The following is an 18,069-nucleotide window of genomic DNA, read 5'->3' as shown; positions in this document are numbered from 1 at the left end:
AGCCAATCAGGAGACAGTCACGCTCAGGCTGTACTTGACAACTGAACAGCCAATCAGGAGACAGTCACGGGGGGCTCAGGCTGTAACTGACAACTGAACCGGTCAATCAGGAGACAGTCACCGGGGGCTCAGGCTGTACCTGACAAACTGAACCGGCCAATCAGGACAGTCACCGGGGGCTCAGGCCGTACCTGACAACTGAACCTGCCAATCAGGAGACAGTCACGGGGGCTCAGGCTGTACCGACAACTGAACCGCCAATCAGGAGACAGTCACGGGGCTGTACCTGACAACTGAACCGGTCATCACCGGGGGGCCTCAGGCACCTGACAACTGAACCGGCCAATCAGGAGACAGTCACGGGGGCTCAGGCCGTACCTGACAACTGAACCGGCCAATCAGGAGACAGTCACCGGGGGCCTCACGCTGTACCTGACAACTGAACCGGCCAATCAGGAGACAGTCACCGGGGCTCAGGCCGTACCTGACAACTGAACCGGCCAGTCAGGAGACAGTCACCGAGGGCTCAGGCTGTACCTGACAACTGAACGGCCAATCAGGAGACAGTCACCGGGGGCTCAGGCCGTACCTGACAACTGAACCAGCCAATCAGGAGACAGTCACCGGGGCCTCACGCTGTACCTGACAACTGAACCGGCCAATCAGGAGACAGTCACCGGGGCTCAGGCCGTACCTGACAACTGAACCAGCCAATCAGGAGACAGTCACCGGGGGCTCAGGCTGTACCTGACAACTGAACCGGCCAATCAGGAGACAGTCACCGGGGGCTCAGGCTGTACCTGACAACTGAACCGGCCAATCAGGAGACAGTCACCGGGGGCTCAGGCTGTACTTGACAACTGAACCGGCAATCAGGAGACAGTCACTGGGGCTCAGGCTGTACCTGACAACTGAACCAGCCAATCAGTAGACAGTCATGGGGGGCTCAGGCTGTACCTGACAACTGAACCAGCCAATCAGGAGACAGTCACGGGGGCTCAGGCTGTACCTGACAACTGAACCAGCCAATCAGTAGACAGTCACTGGGGGCTCAGGCTGTACCTGACAACTGAACCAGCCAATCAGGAGACAGTCACCGGGGGCTCAGGCTGTACCTGACAACTGAACCAGCCAATCAGGAGACAGTCACCGGGGCTCAGGCTGTACCTGACAACTGAACCAATCAGGAGACAGTCACGGGGGCTCAGGCTGTACCTGACAACTGAACCAGCCAATCAGTAGACAGTCACCGGGGGCTCAGGCTGTACCTGACAACTGAACCAGCCAATCAGTAGACAGTCACGGGGGCTCAGGCTGTACCTGACAACTGAACCAGCAATCAGTAGACAGTCACCGGGGGCTCAGGGTACCTGACAACTGAACCAGCCATTCAGGAGACAAAGACTCAGAATCTGCCCGGCAACAGGACTGACCAATCAGGAAACAGTCACCCTGGAGAGGGGAGCTTCTCCTGAAGTTAAACGAATGACCCCTCTGTCTATTCAGGTGGACCTTAAAGACCATCTGCATCACTCAAAATATACTTATTAAAATATTTTTATTATATTATGTGACATTATAGATTAGTACTGAGCCAGTCAGGAATCTAAGCATCTTGTTTGACTCTAAACTGTCCTTTCTCCCCCACATCTGTGCCATGACCGCTCTGCCTTCACCCCACCATCGGAGGTTGGGCCTTTAGCCTCTCTGCCGCCACCCTTCGGAACTCCATCCCTCTATCTCTGCCCCTCCCTTGCTCCTTCAAGGCACATCTCAAGACCCTCCTACCCTCCCTTACCCCAACACCCCCCCTACTTGGGTCCAATCTGTGACTGTCAAGCACTTTGGGACGTCCTCCAGATATGAAAGGCGCTATACAATGTAATGTTGTATTATGTATTGTACACTATAACAACAGTCATCATAGAACACGTTCTGACGAAGGGTCGTGGACCCGAAACGTTGACTCACTTTCCTTTCTCCATAGATGCTGCCTGACCTGCTGAGTTTTCCCAGCTCTCTCTGTTTTTGTTTCAGATTCCAGCATCTGCAGTATTTTGTGTCTTGATTGACTCACTGCCACTTCTCTTCTTGGAATGCCTACCCTGAAGAATTTCTGCTCTTCTCTTCGACGTGACTTTCGTTCCTCCCTTTTACCCCGCTCCCCTTCCTTCCTATTTGTTCCCCCAGTTCTGATGAAGGACCGTGGACCCGAAACGTTGACTCACTTTCCTTTCTCCAAAGATGCTGCCTGACCTGCTGAGTTTTCCCAGCTCTCTCTGTTTTTGTTTCAGATTCCAGCATCTGCAGTATTTTGTGTTTTTTTGATAATAATCATAGCATTTGATATAGCGCCTTATCACGTCTTTGAAATGCCTCAAAACGCTTCTCAGGAATAAAGTGTAGTGACTGTGTGTTTTGTGGGCGAACCAATATAATAATAACCTTTGCATTTGATATAGCGAGTTATCACGTCGCTGAGACGTTTCAAAGTACTTCACAGAATACATTGTAAAGTGTAGTGACTGTGTTTTGTGGGCAAAACAATATACAATATAATGCAAGATAATCTTATATAAGATGATACAATTTCAGATATAATATATATTATAATATTTTAATAGAATATTGTAGGGTTTGTATTGTATTGGAAATCCCAGAGGCAGATTGTTGGAATGGTACGCATACTCTCTCTCTGGAGGAGCACATCCTGCTTACCTAATTCCAGAGAGTATTAAGCACAGGTTGGCAAGAGCCAAGGCTTGGGGGAGCCCAGAGTGTGGGTTGGAGTAACTGCTGGAGTCTAACCAGCTAAAACCATACAGCTTGCATTGATATCTCTAAAACCCAGTGACCTCACTATGTTATTCTCATGAATCACACATGCTGTCGTGCCTTCGTGGATGTCCTTACTTCCAATATCAAATTTCTATTTCTAACACACCAGTCTGGCCTGGCCTTGACTCTGCCCAGTATCAACACATTGTGTACACATTGTTCACTCACAGTCCTTGGTAGCGTGCAATGATTTTAACCCTTCCCTTAGAGAATATATATTCAAAAAATATATTATATTCAAATAATATTATACCTATGTAACATATTATACCAATATAATCTTTTATAATAGTATTTGAATAATGTTATACAATATATTAATATTATATTCAAATAATATCATGTCCAAAGATTATACCAAAAGAACATATATGAAAAGAACATGAGAATAAACTAATCTACGATATGAAGCTAATATATAGTTTGTATATAGTATGTGAAGCTAACATATAATATGTATATAGTATGTAAAGTAAGGTATTAATGTATGATATGTATAGTCCTGTAGCTCAGTGGTTAGAGCATTCGCCTCGCATGCGAGAGACCTGGGTTTGATTCCCTGGCAGGGCGAAACGTTGGGCAAGTTTCCTTACTCCACACGTCTCTGTTTACCAAGCAGTAAGTAGGAACCCGGTTGTTAGTCGATTGGCGGATCGATTTTCCGGGGATAATAATTCCTTCAAAAGAAAATAATAAATTGGTCACCCAATCCACGACTGTTTGTGAGACGCCGCTGTGCGCAATTAGCTGCCGCGTTCGCCCACAAATATACAGTCAATTCACTTTACAGTGTGTTCTGTGAAGCGCTTTGGGACGTCTTCCCGACGTGAAAAGCGCTATATCAAATGCAAGGATTATTATATATGTATACAGCATGTGTGGCAATGTATGTGTATACAGTATGTGTGGCAATGTATGATATGTATACAGTATTGCGGCAATGTATGATGTATACAGTATGTGTGGCAATGTTTGATGTGTGTACAGTATGTGTGTCAATGTATGATATGTATACAGTATGCGTGGTAATGTATATGTATATTGTATGAGGATTATATATATGTATACAGCATGTGTGGCAATGTATATGTATACAGTATGTGTGGCAATGTGATATGTATACAGTATGCGTGGCAATGTATATGTATACAGTATGTGTGGCAATGTATATGTATATAGTATGTGTGGCAATGTGATATGTATAGAGTATGTGTGGCAATGTGATACGTATACAGTATGTGTGGCAATGTATATGTATGCAGTATGTGTGGCAATGTGATATGTATACAGTATGTGTGCCGATGTATATGTATACAGTATGTGTGGCAATGTGATATGTATATAGTATGTGTGGCAATGTTTGATATGTATACAGTATGTGTGGCAATGTGATATGTATACAGTATGTGTGGCAATGTGATATGTATACAGTATGTGCGGCAATGTATATGTATACCGTATGAGGGTTATATATGTATACAGTATGTGTGGCAATGTATGTGTATACAGTATGTGTAGCAATGTATGTGTATACAGTATGTGTGGCAATGTATATGTATACAGTATGTGTGGCAATGTATATGTATACAGTATGTGTGACAATGTATGTGTATACAGCATGTGTGGCAATGTAAATGTATACAGTATAGGGATTATATATGTATACAGTATGTGTGGCAATGTATATGTATACAGTATGTGAGGCAATGTATATGTATACAGTAGCTCAGTTGGAGTCCTGTAGCTCAGTGGTTAGAGCACTCGCTTTGCAAGTGAGAGACCTGAGTTCAATCCCAGGCAGAGGGCGAAACCTTGGGCAAGTTTCCTTACTCCACACAGAGCCTAATAATAATCCCTCCAAAACCAAAAACAATAATAAATTGGTCATTTTCAATCTACAACACTTTGTGGACATTACTGTGCGCAATGGCTGCCGCGTTCGCCCACAAAGTCCTTCATCAGAACTGGGGGAACAAATAGGAAGGAGGGGGAGCGGGGTAAAAGGGAGGAACGAAAGTCACGTCGAAGAGAAGAGCAGAAATTCTTCAGGGTAGGCATTCCAAGAAGAGAAGTGGCAGTGAGTCAATCAAGACACAAAATACTGCAGATGCTGGAATCTGAAACAAAAACAGAGAGAGCTGGGAAAACTCAGCAGGTCAGGCAGCATCTATGGAGAAAGGAAAGTGAGTCAACGTTTCGGGTCCACGACCCTTCGTCAGAACGTGTTCTATGATGACTGTTGTTATAGTGTACAATACATAATACAACATTACATTTGTATAGCGCCTTTCATATCTGGAGGACGTCCCAAAGTGCTTGACAGTCACAGATTTGGACCCAAGTAGGGGAGGGGTGTTGGGGTAAGGGAGGGTAGGAGGGTCTTGAGATGTGCCTTGAAGGAGGCAAGGGAGGGGGCAGAGATAGAGGGATGGAGTTCCGAAGGGTGGCGGCAGAGAGGCTAAAGGCCCAACCTCCGATGGTGGGGTGAAGGCAGAGCGGGTCATGGCACAGATGTGGGGGAGAAAGGACAGTTTAGAGTCAAACAAGATGCTTAGATTCCTGACTGGCTCAGTACTAATCTATAATGTCACATAATATAATAAAAATATTTTAATAAGTATATTTTGAGTGATGCAGATGGTCTTTAAGGTCCACCTGAATAGACAGAGGGGTCATTCGTTTAACTTCAGGAGAAGCTCCCCTCTCCAGGGTGACTGTTTCCTGATTGGTCAGTCCTGTTGCCGGGCAGATTCTGAGTCTTTGTCTCCTGAATGGCTGGTTCAGTTGTCAGGTACAGCCTGAGCCCCCGGTGACTGTCTACTGATTGGCTGGTTCAGTTGTCAGGTACAGCCTGAGCCCCCGGTGACTGTCTACTGATTGGCTGGTTCAGTTGTCAGGTACAGCCTGAGCCCCCGGTGACTGTCTACTGATTGGCTGGTTCAGTTGTCAGGTACAGCCTGAGCCCCCCGTGACTGTCTCCTGATTGGTTCAGTTGTCAGGTACAGCCTGAGCCCCCGGTGACTGTCTCCTGATTGGCTGGTTCAGTTGTCAGGTACAGCCTGAGCCCCCGGTGACTGTCTCCTGATTGGCTGGTTCAGTTGTCAGGTACAGCCTGAGCCCCCAGTGACTGTCTACTGATTGGCTGGTTCAGTTGTCAGGTACAGCCTGAGCCCCCGTGACTGTCTCCTGATTGGCTGGTTCAGTTGTCAGGTACAGCCTGAGCCCCCCATGACTGTCTACTGATTGGCTGGTTCAGTTGTCAGGTACAGCCTGAGCCCCCAGTGACTGTCTCCTGATTGGCCGGTTCAGTTGTCAAGTACAGCCTGAGCCCCCGGTGACTGTCTCCTGATTGGCCGGTTCAGTTGTCAGGTACAGCCTGAGCCCCCGGTGACTGTCTCCTGATTGGCCGGTTCAGTTGTCAGGTACAGCCTGAGCCCCCGGTGACTGTCTCCTGATTGGCTGGTTCAGTTGTCAGGTACGGCCTGAGCCCCCGGTGACTGTCTCCTGATTGGCCGGTTCAGTTGTCAGGTACAGCGTGAGGCCCCCGGTGACTGTCTCCTGATTGGCTGGTTCAGTTGTCAGGTACGGCCTGAGCCCCCGGTGACTGTCTCCTGATTGGCCGGTTCAGTTGTCAGGTACAGCCTGAGCCCTCGGTGACTGTCTCCTGACTGGCCGGTTCAGTTGTCAGGTACGGCCTGAGCCCCGGTGACTGTCTCCTGATTGGCCGGTTCAGTTGTCAGGTACAGCGTGAGGCCCCCGGTGACTGTCTCCTGATTGGCCGGTTCAGTTGTCAGGTACGGCCTGAGCCCCCGTGACTGTCTCCTGATTGGCCGGTTCAGTTGTCAGGTACAGCCTGAGGCCCCCGGTGACTGTCTCCTGATTGACCGGTTCAGTTGTCAGGTACAGCCTGAGCCCCCGGTGACTGTCTCCTGATTGGCTGGTTCAGTTGTCGGGTACAGCCTGAGCCCCCGGTGACTGTCTCCTGATTGGCAGGTTCAGTTGTCAGGTACGGCCTGAGCCCCCGGTGACTGTCTCCTGATTGGCCGGTTCAGTTGTCAGGTACAGCCTGAGGCCCCCAGTGACTGTCTCCTGATTGGCCGGTTCAGTTGTCAGGTACAGCCTGAGCCCCCCCGTGACTGTCTCCTGATTGGCTGGTTCAGTTGTCAAGTACAGCCTGAGCCCCCCCCCCGTGACTGTCTCCTGATTGGCCAGTCCTGTTGTCAGACACAGCCTGAGCCCGCGGTAACTGTCTCCTGATTGGCCAGTCCTGTTGCCGGGCAGATTCTGAGTCTCTGTCTCCTGATTGGCCAGTCCTGTTGCCGGGCAGAATCTGAGTCTCTGTTTCCTGATTGGCCAGTCCTGTTGCCGGGCAGAATCTGAGTCTCTGTTTCCTGATTGGCCAGTCCTGTTGCCGGGCGGATTCTGAGTCTCTGTCTCCTGATTGGCCGATCCTTTATCAGGCGATGCCTGAACCCTCCCCCCGCCCCTCCTTGACTATCTGGTGATGGGCGAATCCTGTTACTAGGCAGTGCCTGAGCTCCCAGTGACTGTCTCCTGATTGGCCAGTCCTGTTGCCGGGCAGAATCTGAGTCTCTGTTTCCTGATTGGCCAGTCATTTATCAGGCGATGCCTGAAACTTCCCCCTGCCCCTCCGTGACTATCTCGCGACGGGCCAGTCCTGTTACTCGGCAGAGTCTGAGCTCCCGGTAACTGTCCCCTGATTAGCCAGTCCTGTTGCCGGGCAGAATCTGAGTCTCTGCTTCCTGATTGGCCAGTCCTGTTGCCGGGCAGAATCTGAGTCTCTGTTTCCTGATTGGCCAGTCCTGTTGCCGGGCGGATTCTGATTCTCTGTCTCCTGATTGGCCGGTCCTTTATCAGGCGATGCCTGAACCCTCCCCCCGCCCCTCCGTGACTATCTCGTGATGGGCGAGTCCTGTTACCAGGCAGTGCCTGAGCTCCCAGTGACTGTCTCCTGATTGGTCAGTCCTGTTGCCGGGCAGATTCTGAGTTCCTGTCTCCTGATTGGCCGGTCCTGCTGTCAGGTACAGCCTGAGACCCCGGTGACTGTCTCCTGATTGGCCAGTCCTGTTGTCAGGCGGTGCCTCAGACCCTGGTTACTGTCTCCTGATTATCCATTCCTGTTGCCGAGCAGATTCTAAGTCTCTGTCTCCTGATTGGCCAGTCATGTTGTCAGGCGATGCCTGAACCCCCACCCCTGCCCCTCCGTGACTATCTTGTGACGGGCCAGTCCTATTACTAGGCAGAGCTTGAGCCCCACTTGACTGTCTCCCCTAATTGGTTGGTTCTGTTGTCAGGAGGTGCCTGACCCCACCCCCCCACTCCCACGACTATCACCTGATTGGCCAGTCCTGTTGTCAGGCGATGCCTTAACCCCCCGACTGTCTCCTGATTGGCCAGTCCTGTTGTCAGGCGATGCCTTAACCACCCCCCACCCACCCCACCCGGTGACTTTCTCCTGATTGGCCAGTCCTGTTATCAGGTAGAGACTGGGCCCCGGTGACTGTCTCCTGATTGGCCAGTCGTGTTGTCAGGTGCAGCCTGAGCTACCGGTGACTGCCTCCTGATTGGCTCGGTGTCGCCTGTATTTGCTCGTCGGAAAATGAACTTGGAAATGGTTCGCGGGCCGGATGAAATCATCCACCGGGCCGGATGAAATCATCCACTGGGCCAGTTGCGGCCCTTGGGCCGCCAGTTGGACCTCCCTGGAATTGGTTAACGATTTCTCTCCATCTTCTTTCCCTGCAGACCTTTTCGACCAAATCCTTCACCAAGAACTTCCTGGTGGCAAACTTGGTGGAGAAACTGCAGAAGAAGCCGCCAGCCCCCAGCCCTCCAAGCAACGGGGTGGTGAAGTGGTGTGAGAAACACCAGAAGCCGCTGACTATGTACTGCAGAACGGATCAGGAAGTCCTGTGTGCTGTCTGCAGGTCCTCCAGGGCACACAGGTAAAACACCAAATCATAATGGGCTCCTGTAGTGTAGTGGTTAGAGCACTCGCTTCGCAAGCGAGAGGACCTGTGTTCGATTCTCAGGCCGGGCATTCTAAGACAAGTTTTCTTACTCCACACGCCTCTGTTTACCCAGCAATAAGTAGGAACCTGGTTGACGGATCCCTTTTTGGATGCAATAATCCCTTAAAAAAAACTTTTTAAGGTCACTCAATCCATGATTGTCTGTTGGACACTGCAGTGCACGATTGGCTGCCATGTTTCACCCACAAAATACACAGTCAGTTCATTTTACAGTATATCCTGTGAGGCACTTTGAGATGTCTCAATGACATAATAAGGCGCTATATCAAATGCAAGGATTATTATTATTGTTTTATCATAATGGAACCCTGCCTGGCTTGGATACTCCTAAGCACAGTGATGGGTTTCCCTGTGAATCAGACACAGACTTGATGCTCTTTTTGTTTGTGATTTCCAGGAACTGTGACGTCCTTCTTGCACATGAAGTTGTTGAAGAGTTCCCGGTAAGCAAAAGTTCTGATGTGGAGGGCTTGAACCCACAACCTTCTGACCCAGAAGCCAGAGCGCTATCAACTGCCTTTTTCCATGGGCAAACTGCCTTTTGTGGCACTCTGGAACACTCTCCCTGTGTCCCACCGCCTTATCCCTCCTTCCCCATCTTCAGGTCCCGCCTGAAGACCTTCCTCTTTGACCATGCCTACGGTCACCTCCCCCTGGCTTGGCATTGTGCTCCACCACTGTCAAGCGCTCTGGGATACTATTCTGTGTGAGGGTCTCTATATAAATGCAAGTTGTTGTTGTTTGTTGTTGTGAGAGAGCACAGTCTAAGCTGACACTCCAGCGCAGCTCTGGGGTTGTGCAGCATTGTCGGAGATGCCGTCCTTCGGATGAGATGTTAAACTGAGCTCCCTGTCTGTTCCCTGTTTAGAGAGAAGATGTCCCACGGCGCTATCGAAAAAAAAAGGGAGTTTCTCTCTCTCTCTCTCTCTCTTTCTCTCTCTCGGTGTCCTGGCCAACAATTCCCCAGATAAAACTGGTTATTCACTTCATGGCTATTCGCCTACAAAATACACACACAAATCCTGTGAAGCACTTCCGAAATGGAAGGCACTATGATAGTGTAATTAGCATCCTCTCGACATGAAAGGCACTATGATAATGATAAACCCTTCTGTTTAGTGTAGCAGGAGGACGTTTCAAAGTGCTTCACATGATTCACTGTGTGTTTTGTGGACGAAATGTGGCAGGCCAATTTACGCATAGCAATGTCTGACAATCCGCCATTGGAATGACCAATTTTATTTGGGGGATTGTCAACCAGGACACCATGAGAGAGAGAGAGAGAGAGAGAGAGAGAGAGAAACTCCTTTATCTTTCCGCGGGAGATCTTTAACATCCACCTGAACAGGCACAGATGGGAGCTCAGTTTAACGTCTCATCCAACAATGTGTAGTATAGTGAGGGGCACTGAATTGAAGGCTGGCATTTTATAGTGGGTTCAGCAAGGAAGCATTGGATTGGAGGTTGAGATCAGGAGGCTGAGTGATGAGGAAAGGCTGCGGGAATCTGGGAATGTTTGTATTGGAGGAGAGAAATCTTGGGAAATCTTAATGAGGCATTGGAGATCCTGACGGGTGTAAGCAAAACACTAATAAGTGCTTAACTTGGTCACTAACTCTACAATAAGGTGCTCGAGTTCAGAAGAGAGAAGGTGAACAGACAGCTCAGTGTGAAGGTCTCCACACTGGGAGTGATAGGACCTTGTGTGTCTGGGGTGAGAGAGCAAGAGAATGGACCTGGCTTCAGTTGCCCATTTATCTGTGATCTATGAGGCTGGGTCTTGATTTTTTGGCCTCAATGGAACACCTCCAGCAAATTACATTTACACAGCACCTGCCTTTCACGTTGGGAGGACGTCCCAAAGCGCTGGACAGTCAGGGATTTGGACCTGAGCTGGGAATAAAACAAGAGAGATGAGAGCCACACCACCACCACCACAACGGTGATTAAGTTGTGTGGTATGGTGGAAGGAATAGCCGCATGGTGTGGCCTCAAGTCAGGGGGAAGGTGTTGCCTAGGGTGATCCAGATTTCTGTGAGCACGAGGATATCAATGTTTCCATCAACAATGAGGTCATTGACGGAAAGGGCTTTGTTGGAGAGGGAACAGATATTTTGTCGGGTAATGCGGATTGGAGAGGTGGAGGAGGAATGTGAGAGATGAGAGGGAGAGGTTTGATGGTGATGGTGGCAACGTGGATGAGGGAGGAGAGGAGAAGTTTGCCCCTGGAGTCTGGGCCAGTGGGCCTTTCTTTCTTCACAAGGTCTGCCCTGGGCAAAAATCCCTTCGATCAGGACTAGACAGAGCCTCGGAGGTTCAGTGCTTTGGGGGGGATGCTGGGTGTTCTGCAGGGATGAGATCAAGTTGACCGAAGGGACGTCTTCATCTGAAACGCACTTATTCTGACAGTGCTACAAGATTGGAACCAACAACAGAGAGTCTAGTGAGGAAAGTAATCCATCAAGATAACTGGTTCCAGTGTGACATCTTAGAGCCCAGGGTCCGTGCTCCGTTTCCTTGCCACTCTTCACATGTGGGGTGGACGATTAATATTCACTTGAAGAATGATTCCTCGTCAAAGATGAGAAGCCTCAAACCTCTCTCTCACTCTCGCTTTCTCGCTCTCTCCGTCCTCATCTCCAGGCCCAAATGAGGCAGCGGCTGGATTGGTTCCTCCAGGAGAGAGAGCTCTTCGTATCAGTGAAGAAGACTGAAGACGAGACCATCGTTTGGGTCAAGGTGGGTTGAACTGCAGACTGGAGCCCCATCAGATCATCTCCTTCACACTTCTCCAAGCGCTGAGCTGCCAAGTCTTCACAAGCCTGGTGTTTAGGAGCAGGGCAGAGCCCTGTTGGGTGCGTTAGCATGGCACGGTGTGAGTTGGCACAGCATGGAGAGAATTGGCATGGCGTGGGTTGGTGCGGATTCACTTTGCTGTGACATGGGTTAGCATTGAATAGGTTAGCATGGGTTGGCTGTGCTGTGGCAAGGGGTGGCATGGCGAGGGTGGGCATGGAATGGTGTGGGTTGGTTGTGGCTTGGTATGGTTTCTCACCCTGGCCAAAAATCCCTTTGATCGCATTATCCTTTGGATGAGATGTTAAACCTCACTCTCTCCCTGTCTGTGCCCTGTTCAGGTGGATGTTAAAGATCTCCCACGGCGTTATTGGAAAAGAGGAGGGAGTTTCTCTCTCTCTCTCTCGATGTCCCGGCCGACAATCCCCCAAATAAAATTGCTCGCTCGCTTCACGGCTGTTTGTGGTGCACTGCTGTGCACTAATTGGCTGCTGCGTTTCACCTGCAAAACACACAGTCACTGCACTCTTGTCACATGTAAGGATTATTATTTAATAATAACACTCCTCGCATTTGATATGGCACCTTAACACTCAAAGCGCTGCACGGAATATACTGTAAAGTGCAGTGACTGTTTAATTTGTGGGCAAAATGCGGCAGCCAATTAACACAAACATTCGTGGATTGAGTGACCAAATTATTCTTGGTTTTGGAGGGATTATTAACCCTGGAAAGCGATCTGCAAATTGACTAACTAGCAGGTTCCGACTTACTGCTAGGTAAACAGGGACGCGTGTGTTGAGTAAGGAAACTTGCCTAAGGTTTCACCCTGACCCGTCCGGGAATCAAACCCAGGCCCTCTCGCTTGCGAGGCAAACGCTTTAACCACTACGCTACAGGATTCCACAGTTTGTTGTTATATGTGCGAGTGGAATCCTGTAGGGAATAACTGTGTGTGTGTGCGAGCGTAGCTATACCTGTGCTGTTTCTCTCTCTCCTGGATCGGGTCGGGGAGCAGAGGAGGAAGGAGGAGCTGAGAGTGAAGATCAGCAGCGAGTTTGCGAAGCTGATCGAGTTCCTGATCGAGGAGCAGGACATCCTGCTGACGAGGCTAGAGGAGGAACAGGAGGCCATACTGGGAGACGTGGAGAGTAACCAGGTGGATCTGGGCTCCACTATCGCCGAGCTCGAGCAGTCCATCGCTGATATCCAGAGCAAACTCAACCACTCCGTGCCCCTGGAGGTAACCCCCCACCCCACTCCCCCTAGCTTTCAGGTGTTTCCAGCGCCTTGGACATCCTCCCGACGTGAAAGGCGCTATATAAATGTAATTTTGTATTGTATTGTCCACACCAGCAGTCGCTCTGCACAAAACACACAGTCACTACACTTCACAGTGTATCCCGTGAAGCGCTTTGAGACGTCTCGAAGACGTGATAAGGCGCTGTATCAAATGCGAGGATTATTATTACTATTGTTTGCTGTTGCTCCTTCACTGATGGCCGCTCTACACTGAACATCTGAAGAGATGTCATGATTTGTGGGTGTTGTGTGTATGTATGTATGTGTCCACGCGCCTGTCTGTGCCTGAATGTGCGTCTGTGTATCTCTGTGTCTGTATCTGTGTGTGTGTGTCACGGCGTGGCTCTGTGTGTGTTTTGGTGTGTGTATATCTGTGTGTGTCTTGGCGTATCTCGGCTGTGCGCGCGTGTTAAAAAAAACTTGCTGTGTGTGATGGTGATCACATGTGTGTGTGTATATGTGTAATCCATGTCTTTTTCTGCTCCGTAGGAGATGCTGGATTCCATTTCAAGGTAAGCATCTCATCTCCACACGTTTCTGTCTTGTGCTGACACTCCAGCGCAGTGGTGGGGGGAGAGCGCCATCCTGCCAGAAACGCCATCCTTCGGATGAGACGTTAAACCTCTCTGCCCTGTCGGGCAAAGAGAAGGGAGTTTCTCTCTCTCTCTCTCTCTCTCTCTCAGTGTCCTGGCCAACAATCCCCCAGATAAAATCGCCCACTCACTTCATTGCTATTTGCGGGGATGTTGCTGTGCGCAAACTGGCTGCTGCACAGTCACTACACTTTTACAGTGAATCCTGTGAAGTGCTTTGAGACATCCTCCCGATGTTATAAGTTTTTGAGTTCCTCACAATGTAATACAACAAGAATGTATGAGGATAATAATCCCTTCCCCAAAAGTGTGGTCACTCAATTCACGACTGTTTGCGGGACACTGCTGTGCTCAACTGGCTGCCGCATTTCACCCACAAAATACACAGCCACTACACTTGACACTGTATCCTGTGAAGTGCTTTGACATGTCTCAAGGACTTGATAAGGGCCATCTGTGTCTGTACCATAACAGTCTCCTTCTCAAGGCTGAAAAACATGCAGGCTGCAAACCATTCTTCTGTCTCCTTATCAGTTCTTTTTGCATGGAAACACAGCCTTCTCGAGGTCACTGACTGCTTGAGATAAGCAGGGAGTTGGCTGCAGTAGTACTTTTTTTGTCAGGATAGTGTGAGCAGAAAGTGCATCAAGCCAAAATCACCAGCTTCCAACGTGAGCCCCTGTGTCAAATGTAGGAATTATTATAATACTAATATTCCTTGTATTTAATACAGAGCCTTATCACGTATTCAAGACGTTTCAAAGCGCTTCACAGGATACACTATAAAGTATAGTGACTGTGTGTTTTGTGGGCGAAACACAACACAGAGTTGGACAGTTTCGGAGCTCAGTCACTGAGACACACACTACTACACATAGACACAGACACACACACTATAGACACACACAGAGCAGGTCGGTCCCGGGCTCTATCACTGAGCCCCACATGCACGGAGTGTTTATTCTCTTTCTCTCTCTCTCACACACTCTCTCTCACGCGCACTCTCTCTCACACACGGTGTCCTGCCCCCAGGCCAGCACCAGAGCTGGACAAGCCCATGGTGACCAGGGTGGCTCCATGCTGGGACATGTTCACAGGGCCTCTCCAGTTCATCGCTTGGAAGAGGATGCTTGATGTCATCAATCCAGGTACATGCAGTACAATCCAGCCACGCGCGGGGGAGGGTGAGCAAACGTGGTTGTAGAGGAAAGTCTTGAGACAGACCATGGTGAGGTGAGGGAGCTCCAGAGAGTGGGAGGTGTGGGGGGGGAAGAAAGACTGAAAGCCCGACTACCAATGGTGGGGGGGATGGGTAGGGGAAATGAACCTTGAAGTCCAGATGCAGAGCAGGGGATACAGTCCAGATGGGGGTGTGTGTGTGCAGGTATAGGTGGGGATCCCAGACTGTCCAGCGCCTTGGGACGTGCCTTCAGCTCCCCTCTCGACTCTCTACCCCTTCCCCGCTCTCTCCCTTCCCTCCCCCTGACCATTTCCCCCCTGCTCGGGTCCTGACCCAACTGCGCCTTGGGACGTCCTCCCGATGTGAAAGGTGCTCAATAAATGGAATCTTGTTGTTGTTGTTGTTGTCCTGACATGAAAGGCACTATACAAATGAAATTTATTGTTGTACAGTTGACTTAGTGATTTTTAATACACCGCGCAGTACTCCATCTCTGCCACAAGGTGGAGACATAACTCCACATTAATCCTCCACGTATCACAGAACTATAGAAATTTACAGCACAAAAGGAGGCCATTTGGCCCATACTGTCCGTGCCTGTTCCTTTAAAAGCAATCCTTTCAGTCCCATTTCACTGCTCTTCCCCCCACAAACCTGTAGCTGACTCCTTTTTTTGGTATGTATCCAGTTCCCTTTTGAAAGCTAATGTGAATTCTGCCTCAACCATCCCACATCCTAACCGCTGTGTATGTGAAAACATCACCCCTAACCTCCGTTTGCTCCTTTACTAACCACCTTGTTAGTAATCGAAGCTCAACCTTACCCATCTTCAGATCACACCTGAAGACCTTCCTCTTCGACTGTGCCTATGGTCACCTCCCCTCTCTCCCCGGCTTGGTGTCAAGTTCTGCCACTGCTACGTGCTCTGAGACGCTGCCCCTTAACCTGGGCGTTGTGTAACTGCAAGTTGTTTTATTAATGATTATAATAGGCGTATGTATAAATGAGGCCGAGATATTGATGACTTAAGTCAGGGTGGTCCAACTGGTGTCACCAGGCAGGTTGAGGCACCTCATCTGCCCCAGGGGATGATTTTATCTGGCCCACCAACCATTCCCAACCTCATTGTCTGATCAGGCTGTACCTGACATTAGGACTGGCCAATCAGGAGACAGTTACCGGGGCCTCAGGCTCTACCTGACAACAGGATTGGCCAATCAGGAGACAAGTCACGGGGCACAGGCTGTACCTGACACCAGGACTGGCCAATCAGGAGACAGTTACCGGGGCCTCAGGCTGTACCTGACAACAGGACTGGCCAATCAGGAGACAGTTACCGGGGGCTCAGGCTGTACCTGACAACAGGACTGGCCAATCAGGAGACAGTTACCGGGGGCTCAGGCTGTACCTGACAACAGGACTGGCCAATCAGGAGACAGTTACCGGGGGCTCAGGCTGTACCTGACAACAGGACTGGCCAATCAGGAGACAGTTAGTGGGGGCTCAGGCTGTACCTGACAACAGGACTGGCCAATCAGGAGACAGTTACCGGGGGCTCAGGCACCGCCTGACAACAGGACTGGCCAATCAGGAGACAGTTACCGGGGGCTCAGGCACTGCCTGACGACACGGTAATTATTTTTGGGATCACAGTCTAAGCTGACCCACCAGTGCAGCGCTGGGGGGTTTTGCATTTTCAGGGACGCCGTCATTCAGTTGAGACATTAAATGCAAGGATTATTTGTATTATCTAACCCTGTTGCTGGTCTATCGGCAGCTCCTGAGAACCTCTACTTCGACCCCACCACCGCTCACCCCAACCTCACCTTCTACTCCAACTACACCGCGGTAGAGTCCTGCACCAGCCGCAGCCCAGTGTCAGACAACCCTGAGAGGTTCAACCGCTTCCAGGCCGTGCTCGCGACCACCCACTTCCCCTCCGGTCGCCACTACTGGGAGGTGGATGTGGGCCACTCGTTGGGCTGGTACCTGGGGGTGACGTGCCTCCATAGCAGCCGCAAGGGCTACGTCAAACTGAGCCCTCAGAACCACTACTGGAGTATCTCGAGGCAGCTTGACTACTGCATCAACGAGGACCTCAGGGAGCCCCTAGACCTGGAATGCGAGCTCACTAAAGTGGGCATTTATCTCGACTTCGAGGCAGGTCAGGTCTCCTTCTACGACGCCTGCTGCATGACGCACCTCTACACCTTTAAGGCCGTCTTCCCCGAACCCATCGTACCCTTCTTAAGTCCGAGCAAGGAGACGGATGGAGTCCTGCAACTCTGCCATTTTTAATCGCCCCCACCCCCAAAAAAACCCTGCAGCGTACATTCCCTCCCCCCGCCCGTCACACATCACCGTCACCGTTCCCCTCGCGATCTGCTGCATTTTGTGAAATATACTCCATTTTGTTCTACGTTCTGTGCTCTGACTGACTATCTCTTACCTGGCTGCTTACGCCAAGTCTTGGTGGGTCAAAGGAAAATGCAACGTAAACGGCGCGGAGGGGGGCAAGGCTAAATATAACTGAGAGGGGGAGTGGGATTGTCCCACTCTTATACTGCTACAATGCCCTCCTCGCTGGTCTCGCTAGCTCCACTATCTACAAAATCCAGTTAATCAAAAACTCCGCCGTCCGCATACTCACACACACTAAACTACATCCCCCCATCACCTCAGTCCTCGCCAGGCTCCACTGGCTCTCTATCACACACACTAAACTCCACCTGCAAACAACCGCGGAATTGACAGCAATTCCGAATGAGACACGTTTCTGTCAGAGATGTATCGGACAGAATGACTGTGTTACCTGGTGATCGATCTCAAGAGGAAGCTAGCTGGTAATATCCCATTACACAGAGGAGGAGAGAGACGAAAGACTCCTTAACGGCTTTGCGTCCGGTGTGGAGAGGAGAGATGTCAACCTGAGGTAAGACGTGTTGTTGAGTCTGTAACTAGAGGGGGTCAAAGTAAGATGGCTGCTGGTAGATCTGATAGGGAGTTCAGGAGAAACTTTGAAATATGAAACTCACTTCCTGAGTCTATTCTGCTGGGTGTCTGACACACTGAAACCCATCACTGTGACTAGCCGGGTGTTTTGACACACGCACACGGAAACCCATTGCCGTGATCAGCCAGGTGTCTGACACACACACACATGGAAAGCCAATTCCGTGATCATCCGGGTGTCTGACACACACACACACGGAAACCCATCACCGTAATCAGCCGGGTGTCTGACACACACACACACACGGAAACCTATCACTGTGATCAGCCGGGTTTCTGACACAATGACATGCGG

The 18,069-nt window shown here is 50.0% G+C and overlaps 1 protein-coding gene across 2 annotated transcripts; it reads left to right on the top strand.

The window, feature by feature from the left end:
* Nucleotides 1-8,604: 8,604 nt before the first annotated feature.
* On the top strand, nucleotides 8,605-17,369 carry LOC103174009 (zinc-binding protein A33; the record flags this gene model as incomplete). 2 transcript variants are annotated; one of them, XM_042346648.1, is given in 7 exon segments in its annotated part: nucleotides 8,605-8,804; nucleotides 9,289-9,334; nucleotides 11,535-11,630; nucleotides 12,706-12,930; nucleotides 13,479-13,501; nucleotides 14,615-14,730; nucleotides 16,540-17,369. In XM_042346648.1, coding segments are annotated over 7 exon segments (1,227 nt in total), but the record flags the coding sequence as incomplete, so codon positions are not given.
* Between the last annotated feature and the right edge of the window lie 700 nt (nucleotides 17,370-18,069).

This window comes from Callorhinchus milii, unplaced genomic scaffold (genome assembly GCF_018977255.1).
Source record: "Callorhinchus milii isolate IMCB2004 unplaced genomic scaffold, IMCB_Cmil_1.0 Scaffold1241, whole genome shotgun sequence".
NCBI lineage: Eukaryota > Metazoa > Chordata > Chondrichthyes > Chimaeriformes > Callorhinchidae > Callorhinchus > Callorhinchus milii.
This window is presented reverse-complemented; position numbering and strand designations above follow the sequence as displayed.